We start from the raw sequence: 17697 nt of genomic DNA, 5'->3' as shown, positions 1-17697 counted from the left end.
TTCTGGTGGAGTGGCCTGGCTCCTTGTCTAACCTACAGTCCTGTCCACCATCATAGCTCAGATGCCCAGAATACTGCCTGTCAAGAAGCAGGTGGGAGGGAGGGGAGGAAGGCAGGCCTGAGGAATGTGAGCTGACTCTCGATGGACTCACGTGGGCCTGCCTGCCTGTTTGGGGAGTCAGAGTTTACATGGCAGCAACTTCAGTTATTGCGGTTCTCAGGGAGATGCCAGGCTGTCCTTACAATGAGACTTGGCATTCTGCATGGTTGTGGCAGGTGGCAGGTTCATTTACCACCACAGATTTTCACAGGCTGACACTACATGAAATCAGGAAGGGCATCACCAGGGTAGGATTGCTTCCAATGAGAAAACTGGTATAAAATGTTTTAGGGTCCTGTGCCACATTTTTACCATTAGACTTTTACTGAGAACTCAAATTATGAAGGAAACCAATATAAACTTCACTTTAGAGTCCTGACTAAGAATAATAAGTTAGAGCTGAGGATGTAACTCAGTGGTCGAGCTTTTGCCTGGCCATGGGTTTACTCCCCAGCACCTCAAAAGCAGACAAACAACAACAAAAGACAATAAACTTGTCAGCTACAGTGGTGCACACCTGTAACCCCAGTGACTTGGGAGGCTAAGGCAGGAGGAGGACTGCAAGTCTGAGGCCATTCTAGGTAAATTTATTGAGAATTCATCTCAAAAAAAAAGAAAAACGGGGGCGGGGACACAGCCCAGCACTGCCTGGGTACAATTTGCAGGACCTCCAAAATAAGGAATTACACTTTTATCAACTCATTTTAGAAAAATATCTTTTCACTGAGAAAATCAAATCAAATCAAAGTGGGCAGAAGAGGCTTCCAGATTTCTCTGTAAGGGAATCATCCGAACAGAACTGAATAAAACCTTCTAAACCCAGTTATTATAAAAAAGTGACTTGGTTTAGTCTAAAGACACAATAAAAACCACATGCTGAAAGCACCTTATTTTACTAGGAGACTAATGTCTAGAATATACTAAAGTCATATCAGCTAGTCAAAACCATGAAAGAATCCCATGAATCATTAAAAATTGAAATTCAGCCTAATTCTCAAGTATATGAAAAGGAAATGAGTTACAGTCTGAGATTTGCTTTAAAATACTTTAGCAACAACAGTAACAAAAAAGGAAATAGATTATGTGTGGTAAATCTTCATAAATGTTGAATCAGGATTGCGGTATCGTGTTCATTATATTAGACTCTACTTGTGTCTATTTGAAATTTTTCTAAATAAAAAATTAAAAGCTTATAATAAAAATTAGAAATAAAATCTCATCTATAAAAATTAAAAATATCTCAGAGTTATTTTAAGTAATATATGTTATAAAAACACAGCACAACAGGTTAATTTGAAAAATACCTTTATATTTTCTATAATGTTAATTTCTAGGTAAAGTACACACTGGGAAATCTAATGAGTCATTTCCAAACTAAATCTAGTAGTGAATTCAGATTTTACAGCATAAAACTTTAAGGTTAGCGGTAGACTTGAAGGTGTATGTTCCTTAAAATAAAACAAGCCAATGGCCATAGGCAGACAGTGCAATGGTTTCAAAAAGAAATTCAACAGTGTTTCCAGAGGTTTCTGGAAGCCAAACAAAGTGCTGTTGACACAGGTGTGGAGACTCATCCACTTCGGCCAGGGTGCTCAGCTTGCAGTCTTGGAAGGGCAGAATGCTTCTCACACGATCCAGCCTGGATTCACTTTCAGATCTGCTCCCTGCCACCCCCTGAAATGCTGGAGAGGCAGATCGAAAGACGGCCAAAGCAAACACACGCTTACGCCTCTGAAACTAGTACAAAAACACCTGGGCTCAACCATCCCCAAGGCCGTAACAGTCTTAGGGATGGCAGAAGGTTCAGACTAGAAACCTCTTACCTGCAGAAGAACTCCCATAAATCTAAGTTCTGAATTCTTTGAATTCTTTGGATTCGGTTGCGATCCATTGTCTTCCCAAAAAGACTGGCAACTTCATTATATTCATGTGTCTGGCTGTGCAGAGAAACGAGCTGCAGAGAGAAGTTCGTAGGTTCATAGGGGCCCTTCCCTACTTCTCCACAGGACAGCGCTCAGCTCTGCTCTCACCTGATAGGGCACTTCACTCTTCACATTCTCCCAGTGTGGTGGCACGGGTATGGCCTCATTTTCACAGATATAGCTTCAAATAGCAAAGATAAAACACAATATCAGAAGCTGATTATAATTACTGCTGGTTATTTAGCTTTTTTGCCAAAGCTGAATTTTCTTCTTAGGGCATCATGACAAATGCAACCAGGTGTACTCCTCTGTGTTTTCTTTATTTAAAAATATTTATTGAATGTTTCTTGTGTGCTACTTGTTAGGTGCTGAATTGTGGACTTGGATGGAAAATATACAACCATACATTTACCATGAAATTTCAAAAATAGCCTGGAATGGTGGCACATGACTGGACTTCCAGCACTCCAGAAGGCTGAGGCAGGAAGACTGCAAGTTCAAGCCCAGCCTAGGCAATTTAGCAAGACCCTAACACAAAATTAAAAATTAAAAAGGGCTGGGGATGTAGCTCAATGAGAAAGTCCTAGTTTCAATCCCCCATATTTAAAAAAACAAAACAAAACATAACAAACAAAAAAGTGATTAACAAATCCCAAACCTATACAGTGCTTAGCTTATTTGTTTTTCAAACTCATTTTAATTTTTGAAAAAATAAAGTAATGTAGAGCCTTGGGAAGCAGAAGAGCAAGCCCATCTCTGCCAGGCCCCTAACTCTCTGGGTTCTATCACAGACAGTTCCTTTGGCTGCAGCAAAGACTCCAATGAAGAAACAGGAATACAATGGAGAAAGTAGTGCTCTGGAAAGAAATTTCCAGAAACACCCAGGCACTGAAGAAGAGAAATGAAAATCAAGAACCAAGAACAGGCCAGTTCACTCAAACATACAGCAACCAGGAACCCCGGAGCTTTCTTTAAGAATGGGAATTTCTGGAACATGGAGTATACGTGAGAGTGAAGAAGAATCACATCCTGTCACAAGCAATTGGCTGGCATCTCCACCAGAAGAGCTGGAAAAAGCGACTGTGCTGGCTGGTGAGTCTGCAGCATTATACTGGACTATTTGTGAGGCCAACAAGAGGCCAAGGAGTCAACATTTACAGTGTCCTTATGGAAAGGCCCTGCACAAGACTCTGGGAGGCAGATGGAAGGACAGGGACCGCTCAGGTCCTCTCAGGGAAGATGCTGTTGATCTGCTCGACTGTCAGCCCCAGAGCTGTGGCATGCCCGACTTAGGGACAGCCCTTCTTGCCACTCCTGTGATCTCCATGGAGGACCCTTGGATGCTAAGATGGGTACCCTGGAACATGAACCCTCCCTGCGCAACTCCACACCCACTTCCTGACTCTCTCCCAGCAGCCTCTGTCCCCCAGCAGCAGTGGTGAACCTCCTGATCCATATCCTCAATAATGAGAATCAGAAACTCCACCACATTTTGTCTGAAGACAATCGAACAGTGCAATTCCGGAGCTGGGGATGCCTCCCTTTCCCCAGCCAAAGTAGTGAGAATAAAATATGAAATTCAAAGTAATGTAACATATGATCAAAAATGAATAAGTAGAAGCCCAACATGGTGGGTCACTTCTGTAATCCCAGCTGCTCAGGAGGCTGAGGCAGGAATTTTGCAAGTTTCAGGCCAGCCTGGGCAACTTAGTGAGACCTTGTCTTAAAAGAAAATGAAAAGGGCTGAGGAGGCGTAGCTGAGTGGTACAGGACTTCCCTAGCATGAGTGAGGCCCTGGGTTCAATCACCAGCACTACACCAAAAAAGGAGAAGGGTCGGGGATTCAGCTCAGTGGCATCACTCCTGCCTTGCAAGCGCAAGGTCCTGAGTTCCATCCCTGGTGCCAAAAAAAAAAAGGAGAATACATATAAAGCAATATACAGAGACATTTTCCTCACATCCTAGTCCCTGTTCTGTTCAGTCCTCACTTCTGCCCCAACTCCAGGTAATCCCTGTTTTCAGTCTCTTGGATATTCTTTCAGAACCATGGGTTAATAAACACCAAGTTCTTCCCCCGGCAAAAGGAAGCATGAAGCATTCATTTCTGAACCCTTTTTTCACTCCATGTATTCTTACCAAGATCTTTCAACATAAGTACACAGAGAGCACCTGCATTCCCAAAGCCAGCAAGAGAGCCTGGTACCTAGTAGACATTCAATAAATACTGGCTGAACAAATAAATGCATTCTATTTTACAGATGCATAGAACTCCCCTGTATGGATTTGCCATGATTCATTTAACCAGAAGCCTACAGACAACACCTATCTTGTCTTCAACTTTTTGCTTCTCTATTAACAATACTACAAAGAACAAGTTTGTCCATCTGTCATTTCAGAAATCCACTAGTCTGCCTGTCAAACAGTGTCTCTGAAATGAAATTTCTATATCAAGGTATGTATTTATTCAAGATTTTGACAAATACTGCCCAAATGCCATCTTTGAAGGTTACACTCAACATTCTGACAACAAATGTTGAGAATGCCTATTTTCCAACAACTTCTCCCAAAAGTTATTAAACTTCTGAATTTTTGTCAATTTGATAATAAAAGTCTGATATTAATTAATTTGTGTTTCTTTTATTATGAATGTGCTTGCATGCACATTTAAATTCTTTGTCTATCTTGGTCTTAGAAAGTTCTAGAAGAGCTCAAGTACTATAGGAATTGTCCCTTCAACTATAATGAATTAAAATTTTTTCCTAATCTTTTTTCTCACTTTGCTAAAATATATTTTAGCTATAAAAAAAAAACTTAAAAAAAATTTTATGTAGTAGCTCAGCATGGTAGTGCATGCCCATCTGGGAGGCTGAGGCCAGAGGATCAAAAGCTCTAGTCCTATCTGAGCAACTTAGCAGGACCTTGTCTCAAAATTAAAAAGAAACTAAAATACAAAGAGTTGGGATATAGGTTAGTGTGAAGGTCACTATTAAATTCCCAGCACTACACCAAAAAAAAATTCTGCAGTCCATAGCCTTAATTTGCTATTTCTCAACAGAAGCATGCATTGTTTGCCTGGCTGGTGATAAATGCTTATTATGTTCCTGAAATAAATACACATTTCTGTATCAGTACCCATTGACCTTCACCATTCTATTATTCCTACTAACTATTCCTCTGCTTTTATTATTTTCTTGCTTGCTGTCCTCCATTCTGTTTAATTTTCTCCCTCTCCTATTTTTGTTCTATGATTTGTTCAGTCTAGGAGAGAAAAGTGTGCTTGATTCCAACTTGTACTTCTTCCCCACCAAAGGCTTAGCAGATATAACAACACACAATTACAGGAACATGTGTCAGCAGTATCTTTCTTTTTTCCCAGAATATACATTCTCTGAAGATACATAATTCCTTTATTATATTCCTGGTATATGTAGCTATTAAGAAAATATTCTGTATATTCTACAGAAGTATTAGAGCATTCATTGCATAAGTACTTGAACATATTTAAATTTTTATTTTTTTGGTAGCAGGAATCAAACTCAGGACCTGTCTGCTAGCCAGGTAGGTGCTGTGCCACTGAGCTACATCCCTGGCCCTCACTTTAAATTTTGATACTAAAATATAAGCCAAAAATCTTGAGAAACAAACTGATAGAAACTTAAAATATTTAGTTCTTTAATTCTTTCAATGTCTTTCTTTTGGTCTAATCCTTTCAAAAATCTCCTTGGAAGGAGTAAAAGGACCCTGTCCACAATTCACATGCTATTTTTTTTTAAGTTTCATTTAAAAACTATTGAAGAGAAGGAATCTTAGTATTTGCCTGCAGAATAATTCCAGCAAATTGGAGACATGCTCTAAGACTTCTCCCTTCGATTCCATTCCTGTGAATAACAAATACTTATCCTCTTCTGGCATTTACACTTCTTTTTTCAGACCACATCTGTCCAGAGAGGAAAAAGGACCCAGGAGCAGAGAACTGTCCAGCTACCCTGCATGCAGCCATCTTCCTCAAGCTGCCTGTCCCCACAGACTGGAGATGAATTACTTGTAAGTCTGGCCCAGGATCACCGGAGATGCATACAAAGTGGGCAATTATTAAGATTTACAGCCCAAATGATTAGATGATCTGTCAGAGCATTTCCAGCTGAAATTCAAACTTACCTCAGTGCTTTATTTTAAGTGTTTATAGTACAGACTACCAGGCATCTTGTAACTGCCATGCATACTGTTCTAAAGAACTGAGAAATATAAAAATACAAGAAAAAAGGGGGAAAATAGCAGGAAAGGAAATAACAGAATATACTAATTTCCGACTTCATCAACAAATGAGATTTAATATTTAAAAGATCGATTTTAAGATCATTACATGACCTACCAAAGCACTGTCAGCCTGTTGTTCCATTACATGGTGACAAAGAGAAGGGAGAGGAAAAACCCACCCTTTCTGCAGCTTTTCTCGTACAATACCTGAAAGCGGTGATAGAAAAGGGACCCCTTTTTATTGAGCGCTGCTTCCCAGTGGTGAGATTCGTTTGCTTCATTTCTGAATACAAAAACAAAGATATTAGATCAGCCACAGAAATGTACTGGCTATGAGAGTCACGAAGTTAGCGGCCACACTACATGCTCAGGAGTCCACGCGCTCTGCGAGAGAGGGACAAGCAGTGTTCAGGACACCTCACCACCAGCTAGTTTGCACGTGGGGCACAGCGCCAGGGCTCAGTCTGAGCTCATGCAAAGGATGTTAGCTTCAAACAGTGCTCCGTATGCAGGGTCTGCTCGTTTCTGTATCATACTGAGGTCAAACTGACACTAAAATACAAGAGTTTTAACTTAAGAAGGTTAACAGTACTAGAGAGAACGGAAACTAAATCTTGTTATTAAATAGACCAATATTATTTTAATTTCTCCAAAAAATTTGGAAGTGATTAAAAAAGATACATGACCATTATAAAACTTGCACAACTCAAAGAATTTCAAAAATTCATATATTCATGCCTTCTCTTTAAATTGTATACCTAAATCAAAAAAACAGAAAACCAGGCAAGACCCAACACATTCATATTAAAAAAATCTAGTGATAAAAGGCCAATTAATTCCAGTATCACTTTCTCCTTCTTTTACCTATGTCTCACCTCAGCCAAGATTTAGCAGGTCCATTTCTTCATTCCCACAAAAGTAAGCATTATGTGCTCCCGTAAGCATCTGCTTGACATGGCTCCACTCCAGAACACAGGGGCTCCCTGAGGCTCCCCGAGGCCGGTGCTAGTGTCAAGTGTGTTCTGCCCTTTCTGCACTCCCCTCGACCTGGCACACAGGGGCAAGGCCCTCAGCAGATGGCACACAGCCTGCGGTGCCATCTTCTTAACCCACTGCTGTGTGAATTTACTTTTTACCATTCTGACATGAAAACCTGAGCTGGCTAATGGCAGAAGGGGTGGGGCTATCAATCTGGGAAGCAGTATATGTTGAATGCCAATAATTACACTCTAAAACAGTACCGTTATGTAGAGAGTGGGAAAACCTGAATTATTAGTGTTACAGTACTAATGGTGTCTTAGTATGAGTACTGGTTATTACAGCCTCCTATACTGTAATAAAGATTTTTTTTTTTGGTACTGGGACTCGAACGCAGGGCCTCATGCTTGCCAGACAGGTGCTGTGCTGCTGAGCTACAGGCCCGGTTAAAACTGCGTTTCCTAACAGAAAGCTTCCAAAAAGTATAGTGTTCTAGTGAACATTCTCTGTGAAACATGTGGCTCCCTAAATTATCTACCATCACTAAATGCGCTACCAACCTTCACCCCCCTTGTGAAGCCAGAGGCCTGAACCTCTCTCCGCTTCAGGACTGCCTCGTAGCAGCCTCTGTACACAGATGGGAAGGCTCCCGTTGGCCCAGACTCCCACAGAAAACATGTGTCAGGACCCGCACAGGTAGCCTGGTTAGGGCCTACTGTCATGGGAGAGAGTCAGGATTAGTAGGCCCCCAATGGCTTTAACTCTTGATAATAATTTTTTAGAAAGCAAGAACCATTTCAGCAGGACAGCGACTCTAAGACGCTAGGGTGTATCAACTTCTTCCTGGCCAAGCCCCTCACCAGCTCTGGCCAAGGCCCATCCACGGGAGTTTGCTAAGGTTCCCTCCACTATACGACTAGGGTCAGAAAGACACAACTCACAGAAACGGAAGGGAGAGCTGGAGGACAACACATTCATGAAGAAAGCCTCCCCGACCACGTCTCGTTTGCCTCTGGCCAACAGATAACACATGCCTGCTACTTAAACCCTCAGGGGTGAATCCAACAGGCTTCTCATGGACAACTAAATATACACCACTGGGCAAAACCCAAAGTGGGGCTAATTTCCAGATTAGCTGGCTAACCTATCAAGAGCCAATAATATCAGAAAGTGGCAGAAGGAACTGGGTGTGGTGGTGCGTTCCTATAATCCCAGCACTCTTGGAGGTTGAGGCAGGGGGTCACAAGTAGGAGCCTAGCCTGGGAAATTTAGTGAAACCCTGTCTCAAAAAAAGATGAGTGATGTAGCTCAGTGTGGAGGTCACGTTCAATCCCCAATACTGCAAAACAAAACAACCCAATTTGCTAGCAAAAACACCAAGAAAATGGTCACCAGGCTGCACTTTGGGTGTGAAACTATTATCAGTTACTATTAACATTCTCACTTACCATCTGATTGCACTTTAATGTAAAAAGATTCCCAACTGTTTCAAATCTATTTTCAGAATTATGAGATGATGAATAAAACAAGAGCTATGAGCAGGGTGTGGTGACAGGAACCTGTAATCCCAGCTACTTGGGAGGCTGAGGCAGGAGGATTACACGTTTGAGCCCAACATGGGCAACTTATTGAGACCCTGTCTCACACACACACAAAGCTATAAAGTATTTCCTATTTCTTAAAAGATAAGCATTACATGAACTCAAATATGATGCCCTCCACACACATTAATATATATATAAGCATATAAACATGCCTTTATAAAAGATAATGTTGCTCAAGATTTCAAATCTTGAATTTTTAAAGAACTATTTTTGTGTGTAACAAAAAGGATTTACTTCACTGTTTGCAAACATATTGACTAATCCTGACCTTCAGAGCTGCAGACTGTACCATATCGGTATACTAAAAGCACACAACTATTAGGGAAAAACATACCTGCGAAGTCTATCTTGTAGCTGAATTTGGAAGTGGTAAAAGAAATGGAGCCATAAGGGTTTGTTTTGAAGCTTTTCTCGATATCTTCACTGCTGACTGAACACTGGATGTTGGCATCCGGCTTTAAGACAGACCAGAGAGTTTCGTTTACCAGCTGCTCACACGAGTGAGGGGCCACACAAGTGGTGCTGGAGGGGTGAGGAAACTGACTAGCACCTGCTCTAGCGCCCAACACACGCGAGATCAGAGCCAAGGCAGCACACTGGAAGCAGTCTAAAGATTTCCAAGAAAAACAATTGGTTGTGGCTGGTCCCCTTCAACAACTGGTGATAGTGCCTTTTTACAAATTGGTACAATTTTTACAAATTATTCCAATAATTATAATAAGTGGGTAGAATTAAATCTTCTTTAAAAGCTTACTACAGTTAAAAAAAAAGATACAGGTTTCTGAGTATGGGTTCAATTCTCAGCTTAATTCCCTCCTTGACCTTGGACAAATTAACTTTTCTGAGTTTTACTTTCTTCAACAGTGTTAACATCTGGCAGAGTTTGAGGATAAGAGAGAAAATTTGTGCGTGGTACCTAGCATAATACCTGGCATTTAGAAGGTGGTTAATATGGACTTGCTGTTTCCTTTCTCTCTCTTCGGCTACCAGTTCAAAAGTGGAGTTGCTCAAAAGTAAATGTACTGAGCTCACGTAACCATGGCCCTCTCTACACAGTAAACGCACACTGTCTCTTCTAAACAAATCACCGTGAAAACCTGGGGAAAAGTGAAAGAACTGGAAGAATTTCTAACTGTTCTTGTAGTTAAGCTGTTTATTTCCTCAAGTTTTAATTTAAGTCCTACATTCCGACTCCCTTTATACCTCAGCGAGATGATGCTACATGAATTAACCCCTTCTGTTCCATGCACGGGAAGGGTACCTGAAACATGTGCCACTTCCCACACTCCGCCAGGAAGAACCAGCCCCACTGCGTATCTGATGTGTCCATGTCATCCATTCCACCCTCCGTGGTTTTGGACATGAATTCTTCTGTTTTGTGAAACATCTCCTGAAAATCCAGAGAGAAGTGAAGGAAGAAATGATTTTCTTAATAACCAATGTGCTTTTTATGGATCATTATAGTTCTTTATAGAGAGCTCTAGTCCAGTGTCTTTCCCACAGTGACATTCTAAAACTAGCATTCTACCTTGGATATTGGCTCTGAAGATAAACACTTTAAAATGTTGAATATAATTGCTTAACAAATCAGGCAAATAATAATCACTTTAGGTAGTTCATAACAGAGCCCACAGACCCCTTTTTGTAAGCTGCATAAATAGCCATAAGCAGTTCAGGTTTTCAGTATAGCCCAAGAAATTTTTAATCCTAAATTCACGTATTCATTCAAAAAATCTAAGACATCATTACTACTTAAGATCAAATGCATCTGATTTTTGTTTAAATAGTCATTATTTCACTTAATGGCATAGACAGATGTTTCTAATATATGGTATTGGGTACAAAAGGCTATCAAACTTAGAAATAGTAAGATCCAATTTTAATAAAAATGTATCTGTACTTATTCATCTGAATGTCCTCTGTATGTGTGTGCTTGTGTATGTGTACATACTCACAGAACACAGAAGTCAGGACATACACCTCAGCTTGCGACAGTGTCCCCAAGTGGTAAGATAATGGCAACAGTAACAAAATAACCACCTAGCCCTTATATGGCTTTTACTATGTGCCAGCCACTGCTGGGAGAACCGTACCGATAACTCGTTTACGTCTAACAACAGCCTATATAAGGTAGGTACTCAGTACGAAGAAGGAAATGGATGCAGAAAGGTTATAAATGGGAAAGGAAAGCCAAGATTCAAACTCAGGTAGTCTGGATTCAAGGTCAGTGCACTAACTACCCTGTTAAAGTGCCCTACAGCTAGCACTAATTTTGTAATGTTAGCTATACCAACTCATTAACTTACGTACACATTACCGCCAAAAAGTCTTTCGTGTTCTTGGACGCATACTGTGACGAAGTCAATAGAAAGGGGACAAAAAGAGGCTGGTCACAGAAGGTTAAACTTTATCTGGAAGCAGGCTTCCTGCCCTCATTCTTTACGGGTTTTTAAATTATTGATTTAAATTTTCACAACTAATATACAAAAATATTCTTCTGAGTGGGACATTTGAGATAAAGCTAAATACTTGTTTGACCATCCTTTCTACTCCTGGCACCTTCTCAACTTCCTTCCCCAAGGCTAACCAGTGATGGCTACCAATGTACTAGGTACCTTTCAGATCTCTCTGTAATTACACTCACACACAAATAAAAATAATTATTGGTAATTTGTTAAAGATTAGATTTCATATATCTCTGATTTTTTAAACAAAGAATACATACCACCACATAAATGGAAGAATATTTGGTTGTAATTTCATTACATGAACTGTCCACTCTGTTTCTAGAATTATGTAACCCTGGTAAGTTTCAGCTACTCTGTCTTCACTGCACACCACGGTTTTCCCTTCACAAAGTGGAAGAGGAAAGGCTACTCTTTCTTTAGGTGGCCGTCAGAGCAATAATGAGACAGTACAGTGAACACCAAGTACAGTACCTGAGCTCAGTGAAGCAGGCTTGTTATCTTTGACTCTTTATTCATATTCTTAAACTCTCTCCAAGGAATGGTTTACAACTGCTTCTTAGTTTTCATTCCTTCATATTTTAAGGTTGATTAGCTGCTAAGAAATGAAAAACAAAACACCCTAGGATCAAGAGCTTCAGAATCAGAATCCACTATTTATTTTATATTTATATTAACCAAAAAATAAATATAATGATTTAACATGCAAGAGCAACTGTCCAGTTAACTATTCAAAATAATTGCTTGTTCCTTTCATTATTGTTCACAGCATTCTGCATTTCTCTGTAAAAGAGAAAGAAATCCAGACTGACCTAAATTTAGTTTTTCTTCTACAAATGACCAGAAAAATTTGGAATGATGAGCTAGAAACTAATAGTTAAATAAATATTTGGATTATGGAGTCTGCCTCCACGGAATGGAAAATAGAGAAGTACCCTTTATATGGTGCACAATGCTGTATGTGTGCTGTGCTGTGACCTGCAATCTCAACGGCAGATTAGGTCACAAGTGAATGTGTTTAAACAAGCTTGCAAGGCAACATGTGCCTGCAGTCCCAGCTACTCAGGAGGCTGAGCTGCAGGGTTGTTTGAGTTCAGGAGCTTGAGACCAGTCTGGGCAACATAGTGAGATGCTGTCAAAAGAAAGAAAAACAGAAGAGAGAGAGAGAGAAAGAGAAAAAGGGGAAAGAAGGACAGAAGGAAGAAAGGAAGGAAAGAAGAAAGAGGGGGGAGGGAGAGGGAGAGGGAGAGGGGAGGGATTAACAAAATCCTTTCAGAACTCCACATCTTAAATAGGTACAACTGGCTAGGCCATACCTACCTTGCATTTATCCCCATTTTAAAGAGGATAGCATTATAAACAGGTACCACCATCATGAAAATTCCTAAAGCACTTTTAATAAACTCATTTGTCACTTTATACTATTTTTCCCTTCACAACTCACTATACAAGAGAGAAGCCATTACTTTCCAGTTAAAGTTGGGAAAACAGCAAAGCACAGAATAATGCAACCATTTTGTCCGAATTAGAGTTACTAGTACAGAGATTACGAGAACAACCCAGGCCTCCTGAGCCTCAGCTCTTCCCTAAGTCACCAGACCCACTGCCTCATTTCACAGGTGGACACTGAGTCCCACCCTCTGTTGCTGAACTGTAATTATTTAGCTTCACAGATGTGCTGGCTTTTTTTCAAAACATTCATAAAGCCTTAATATTTTCTACAGTAAGTCTTCTCTCCAGAGAATACTTTGAATAATTACCCTAAATGAACACTCAGGTTTAAATTAATAAATTTAAGACACTGTAACCATAGAAATAGTGGTTCTAGTCAAACACATGTATGGATAATAAAAGAACATGTGCAAGTTATCAGTCAGGGAGCAAGCACTTAATAAATGTTAGATGAATGAATCAGTTCAGTCACAAGGTCATATTCTGCCCTCATTTCCTGTTTTTAATTGGAAGATAATGACACTTCCTGCACAGGCCATAAAGAAAAAAGGGCCAGTCTAAAGTGGAGAAGAATTTTGTAAATTTTCAAATACAATGGGTGTGCTGGTGGAATCTGTCTATACTGCTTTCTATTCTGAGGAGAATCCGGTGAGAGCCTGGGAACAGTCAATCTGAATCACTGAATTGAAAGTAAGTTTAGAGTCAAAGTCCTGATCTATATACGAAAATAATGCTGCTTTTCAGACTGACTACAAGTTTTCTGTAAGGCTTTTATAACAAAGCATAATTTAGTTTGTATGGATGTCACACCTTGAGGAAATCATACTTGCTAACAAAAATGTTGTTGCCTCTCTATATACAAGGTCCCAAACCTGGTGTTAAAAGCTGCAAAATGGGGTGGAATTCTAAAATGCCAGAGTAAGGAGCTCAGTGGGCCCCATCTTCAGCAAACCTACTTAGCTGGTGAAAATTATTTGTAAAAACGAACATTTAAAGTCTTGAGAAACTGTCCTAAGGTCATAGCCAGTGGAGAAGCAGCTATCCAAGGAAGTCTGCTAACCACTAGACCAGGTGAGTGTCTTACATCTGAGTTATGACAGCGCCATTACCCGCACTGTGCCAGCCCTGGTCACCGAGTGCAGCCAGACCACAGGGCTCCCTCCCATCTCCCTCCAACACTCAGATGCTGGCTGGCTCACTCCGCTGTGCTCCACTCCACAGTGGAGGAACAGGCTGCTGCGTTTCCCACCCCCTTCAATGGAGAGGTGGAGAGCAGTCCCCCTTCCCTTCCCTCCCCAGACCCCACCAAACAGTGCAAAGTCTACTCCAGGTGGGGCAGGCTGGGAATACCATGCCAATTGCCACCAATTATAAGAACTAGTCCCCACGGTCAGTCATGATGTTCCAGCCAAAGAGAAAGGAAGACACACAACCCAGCTAAAGACCTCCCAGCACATTATCTTCCCACTCAATGCCCTCCGCACCTCTTCTCCCTCCCTTCAAAAGCCCTTGGCATACACCTGAGGTCCTTATCATGGTCATTTGGGGGGTCAGTCCCCCATCTTCTTGGGGTGCCAGCCCTTGAATACCCATGGTTTCCTTCCCACCAACTCTTGTCTTTTTTTGAGTACTGGCTTTTGAGCAGTGAGCAGGACTTAAGCAGCTAGTAGATGGATTTAGGTCACTTTAATAGAAATTATTAAAATGAGCCAAATGAAATTCTAGAATTGAAAAGTGTAATAGCCAAAGCGAACAACTCACTACAGAGGCTCAATACTAGATTTAAACAGCAAATTAGGAGATGCATCACTAGTATTATGCAATAGGTATACAGTCACAGGTTACTCAGTCATAGGGGTACACTTCTGAGAAAATGTGTCTCGGGTAATGTTATTACTGTGGGACCACAGACTCACACAAAGTCTAGATGGCATACATCAACCCCTTAACGTGGCCTCAATGCAATACAGATACACCCTAAACATGAGGTGTATGAGATTGCTGCTGCCTAAGACAGCACACTGTTTCACAGTAAACTGAGTTTTATAGACAGGAGAACACTAACGATAAAAGTACAGCACCCAATACCTAAGAGAGCCACAGTCACTTATTACCACTACTGAGCATTACACACCACACACACATAAGTGTGTGTGCTGTACTTTCATATGACTGGCTGCATGAAGCGGATGTGTTCACAACAGCATTACCACAAGCACATGAGCGATGTGTCGTGCTACAACATCACAATGGCCACAACGTCACTGAAGTAACAGGAATTTTTCAGAGCCACTGCAATCTTACAGAACCACCACCACGTGTGTGGTCCACTGTTGGCCGAAACACTATGTGGCACATGACTGATAAGAGAGTCCACCAAAAAATGTATACATCAGGAAAAGAAAAACTTGTATAAATATTTTAATACTAAATTCTTTGATAAATCATGAGATTATACAAGTTACTTTTGGCCTCTGCAATTACAAGAGGTGCTCAGAGTGGTGGCCATTAACTTCCAGACATGTATTAGTACAGTGAACTGCTGAAGTCTATGACTTTTTTTTTTCCTGGAATCTGTATATAGCAGTGAGAAAATAAAAAAGGTAGGGAGGGAATGGAGCCACCGAGGGGCAAAATTCCTGTATTTCACTGAAATTAAGTCAGTACAAATCTGAAGAGCATTCTGCTTTATGAGTTAAGGTGTATACTGAAAGCCCTAGAGCAGTGATGGTGAACCCCTTAGGGCTTTCAATGATACAAATGTGTGCTGTGGCACACATGCCATCAGTTTGCTACCAGTGCCCTAGAGCAACCATTCCGTATATATATCCCAAGTACTAATTTGAAAATTAATAAGCAGAGCTGGTCATGGTGGCACTCGCCTATAATCCCAGCACTCTAGGAGGCTGAGGCAGTTCCCCAGACTGGGCGAGTTGGTGACTTGACAACACCTATCTCAGAAGAACAAAGGGTGGTGGGGGTTGGGGGAGCATCGGTCAGTATTTACTACAGAAACAGACACAACACAAGATATACAAAAATATATGAATTTAGGAGATTAGCTTACAATGGCAACCCACGACCCAGGACATGGAATTGCTGAGACAATTTAGCTGCTTAATGAAACTTCTCAAGTTAACACAATCCAACCATCACAATCCACCCTTGTCAACTTGTCAACCAGACAGATTTCTTTAAACCAGTCTCCAGACACAAAGGTAAGCTCATAATTATGCCTAACATGTTATAACTATCCTGCATACAAATGGAACACACTAATTCCCTCCCCAGAATAGAAGGCAAGTTTTCTTTAGGTGATGCTTACTCTTAACATTTCATAACTTGAACATTATAACATAGGTTTAACAGTCCTTAAAAACCAGTATTAGTGCTATAGGGCCAGGCGAGTTGCAACTATAGAGATGCGTCACACTCTGAATTAAATGGAATCCTTTATTATCATAGCCAGCTGATCCAGAGTGGGTTCAGGCCTCCAACAACTCTGGACAAAGGAAAGGCAGTTTGCAGGGTCCTTTTAAGGGCTCTTCTATTTGTGGAGGGCTCAGGGAGCGTGGCCTGGAAACACAAGCAGAACTTCACAGGAGCAGAACTTTGCTAAGCTAGTGGAGGTAGGGGACGTTTCACATAGTTTAGTTAAAACAAAGTATCACATAGGTGCAGGAGTCTTCTGTTTATAAGGCAGTAAAGATAACATAGTTGCAGACTCACACAAGATGCAGTGATCTGTTTTGTATTAACTGAGGGGACTCCAAGGGGGAACCACCCGGAATCACTGACTTTACATAAATGGAGTCAGGTAGGCTATCACATTAGGAGAGAAATAGCACAATTACAATCCTTGTTTCTGTAGCTGATCACAGGGTTGTAGCCGGTATTTAGAACTACCTTCTTCTACTACCTATTCTTTATTCCTTTGGCCTTCAACAAGTCTTGGTTCTTTCCCTGGTGGAATGACCCATACCTTCATTCCTGATGGCTCTGGACCATTTGTCATTCTGCCTGGATTAGGTTGTTGTAATTTCCCATTGAATTGAATAATAGGGCATGGTAATACTAAGAGACACCCTAAGGGATCTCCTGCATGCCAAATATATTCTTCCTTTCCTCCACTGTGGAGCAGTAGTCTGATTTCCCCTTGACAGTCTGAGTCAATCACCCCTGACAACACTGTGACTCCCTTTTTAGCTTGTTTCCTCAGAGGCATGAGGAGACCAAAATGACCAGGGGAAAGTATTCGCTTCAATGGTATCATTGTTGTGCTTCCTGGTAGAAGCCTTCCCCCTTCTGGAACTAAGACTTCCAAGCCAGCAGAACATAAGGTCTCAGGAATAGGAAGCAAAAATTTTGCTAGTGGATCACTAGGGATAATGGTGAGTGGTGCCATTCCTACTTCTACCCCTTGATTCCTGGACCTATGAATCCTATGAATCCACAGTACCATACAGTGGACACTGATTCAAAGCATACATAGCCTTTTGAAAAACCTTGTCCCAGCCCTGCAAGCTATTGCCACCTAGCTGGTGCTGTAACTATGTCTTCACAAGATCATTCCACCTTTCTATCAATCCAGCCCCTTCTGGTTCATGAGGAACCTGGTAAGACCAGTGAATTCCATGAGTATGAGCCCATTGCCTTGCTTCTTTGGCCATAAAATGTGTTCCTTGGTCAGAGCCAATGCTGTGTGGAATTCCATGACGGTGGATAAGGCATTCTGTGAGTCCATGGATGGGAGTTTTGGCAGAAGCATTACATGCAGAGAAGGCAAATCCATATCCAGAATACGTGTCTATGCCAGTGAGGACAAACCGTAGTCCCTTCCATGGTGGAAACAGTCCAATATAATCAACCCACCACCAGATCACAGGTTGATCATTCCAGAGGAATAGTGTTATACTGTGG

General features: G+C 41.1%; 1 protein-coding gene across 7 annotated transcripts in view; it reads right to left on the bottom strand.

Annotated features, from left to right (window-relative positions):
* The window catches only part of Parp11 (poly(ADP-ribose) polymerase family member 11), a 55304-nt gene that overhangs the window by 10023 nt on the left and 27584 nt on the right, over positions 1 to 17697 (bottom strand). For 2 of the 7 annotated variants that reach the window (XM_004869355.4, XM_087214203.1), the window contains 6 exons: positions 11800 to 11923; positions 10122 to 10250; positions 9195 to 9315; positions 6486 to 6561; positions 2130 to 2202; positions 1923 to 2053 (listed from right to left, as the gene is read on the bottom strand). In XM_004869355.4, coding sequence (XP_004869412.1) covers positions 1923 to 2053; positions 2130 to 2202; positions 6486 to 6561; positions 9195 to 9315; positions 10122 to 10247 — 527 coding nt within the window. In that variant the 5' untranslated portion in view covers positions 10248 to 10250; positions 11800 to 11923. Of the gene's footprint in view, positions 1 to 1922; positions 2054 to 2129; positions 2203 to 6485; positions 6562 to 7153; positions 7295 to 9194; positions 9316 to 10121; positions 10251 to 11799; positions 11924 to 17697 lie in introns of those variants that run through there. The other 5 variants (XM_021248066.2, XM_021248067.2, XM_004869354.4 and 2 more) reach the window with 5 other exon arrangements.

This window comes from Heterocephalus glaber, unplaced genomic scaffold (genome assembly GCF_053883595.1).
Source record: "Heterocephalus glaber isolate CG9 unplaced genomic scaffold, H.glaber_assembly_v1.0 deba00001444, whole genome shotgun sequence".
Lineage (NCBI taxonomy): Eukaryota > Metazoa > Chordata > Mammalia > Rodentia > Bathyergidae > Heterocephalus > Heterocephalus glaber.
This window is presented reverse-complemented; position numbering and strand designations above follow the sequence as displayed.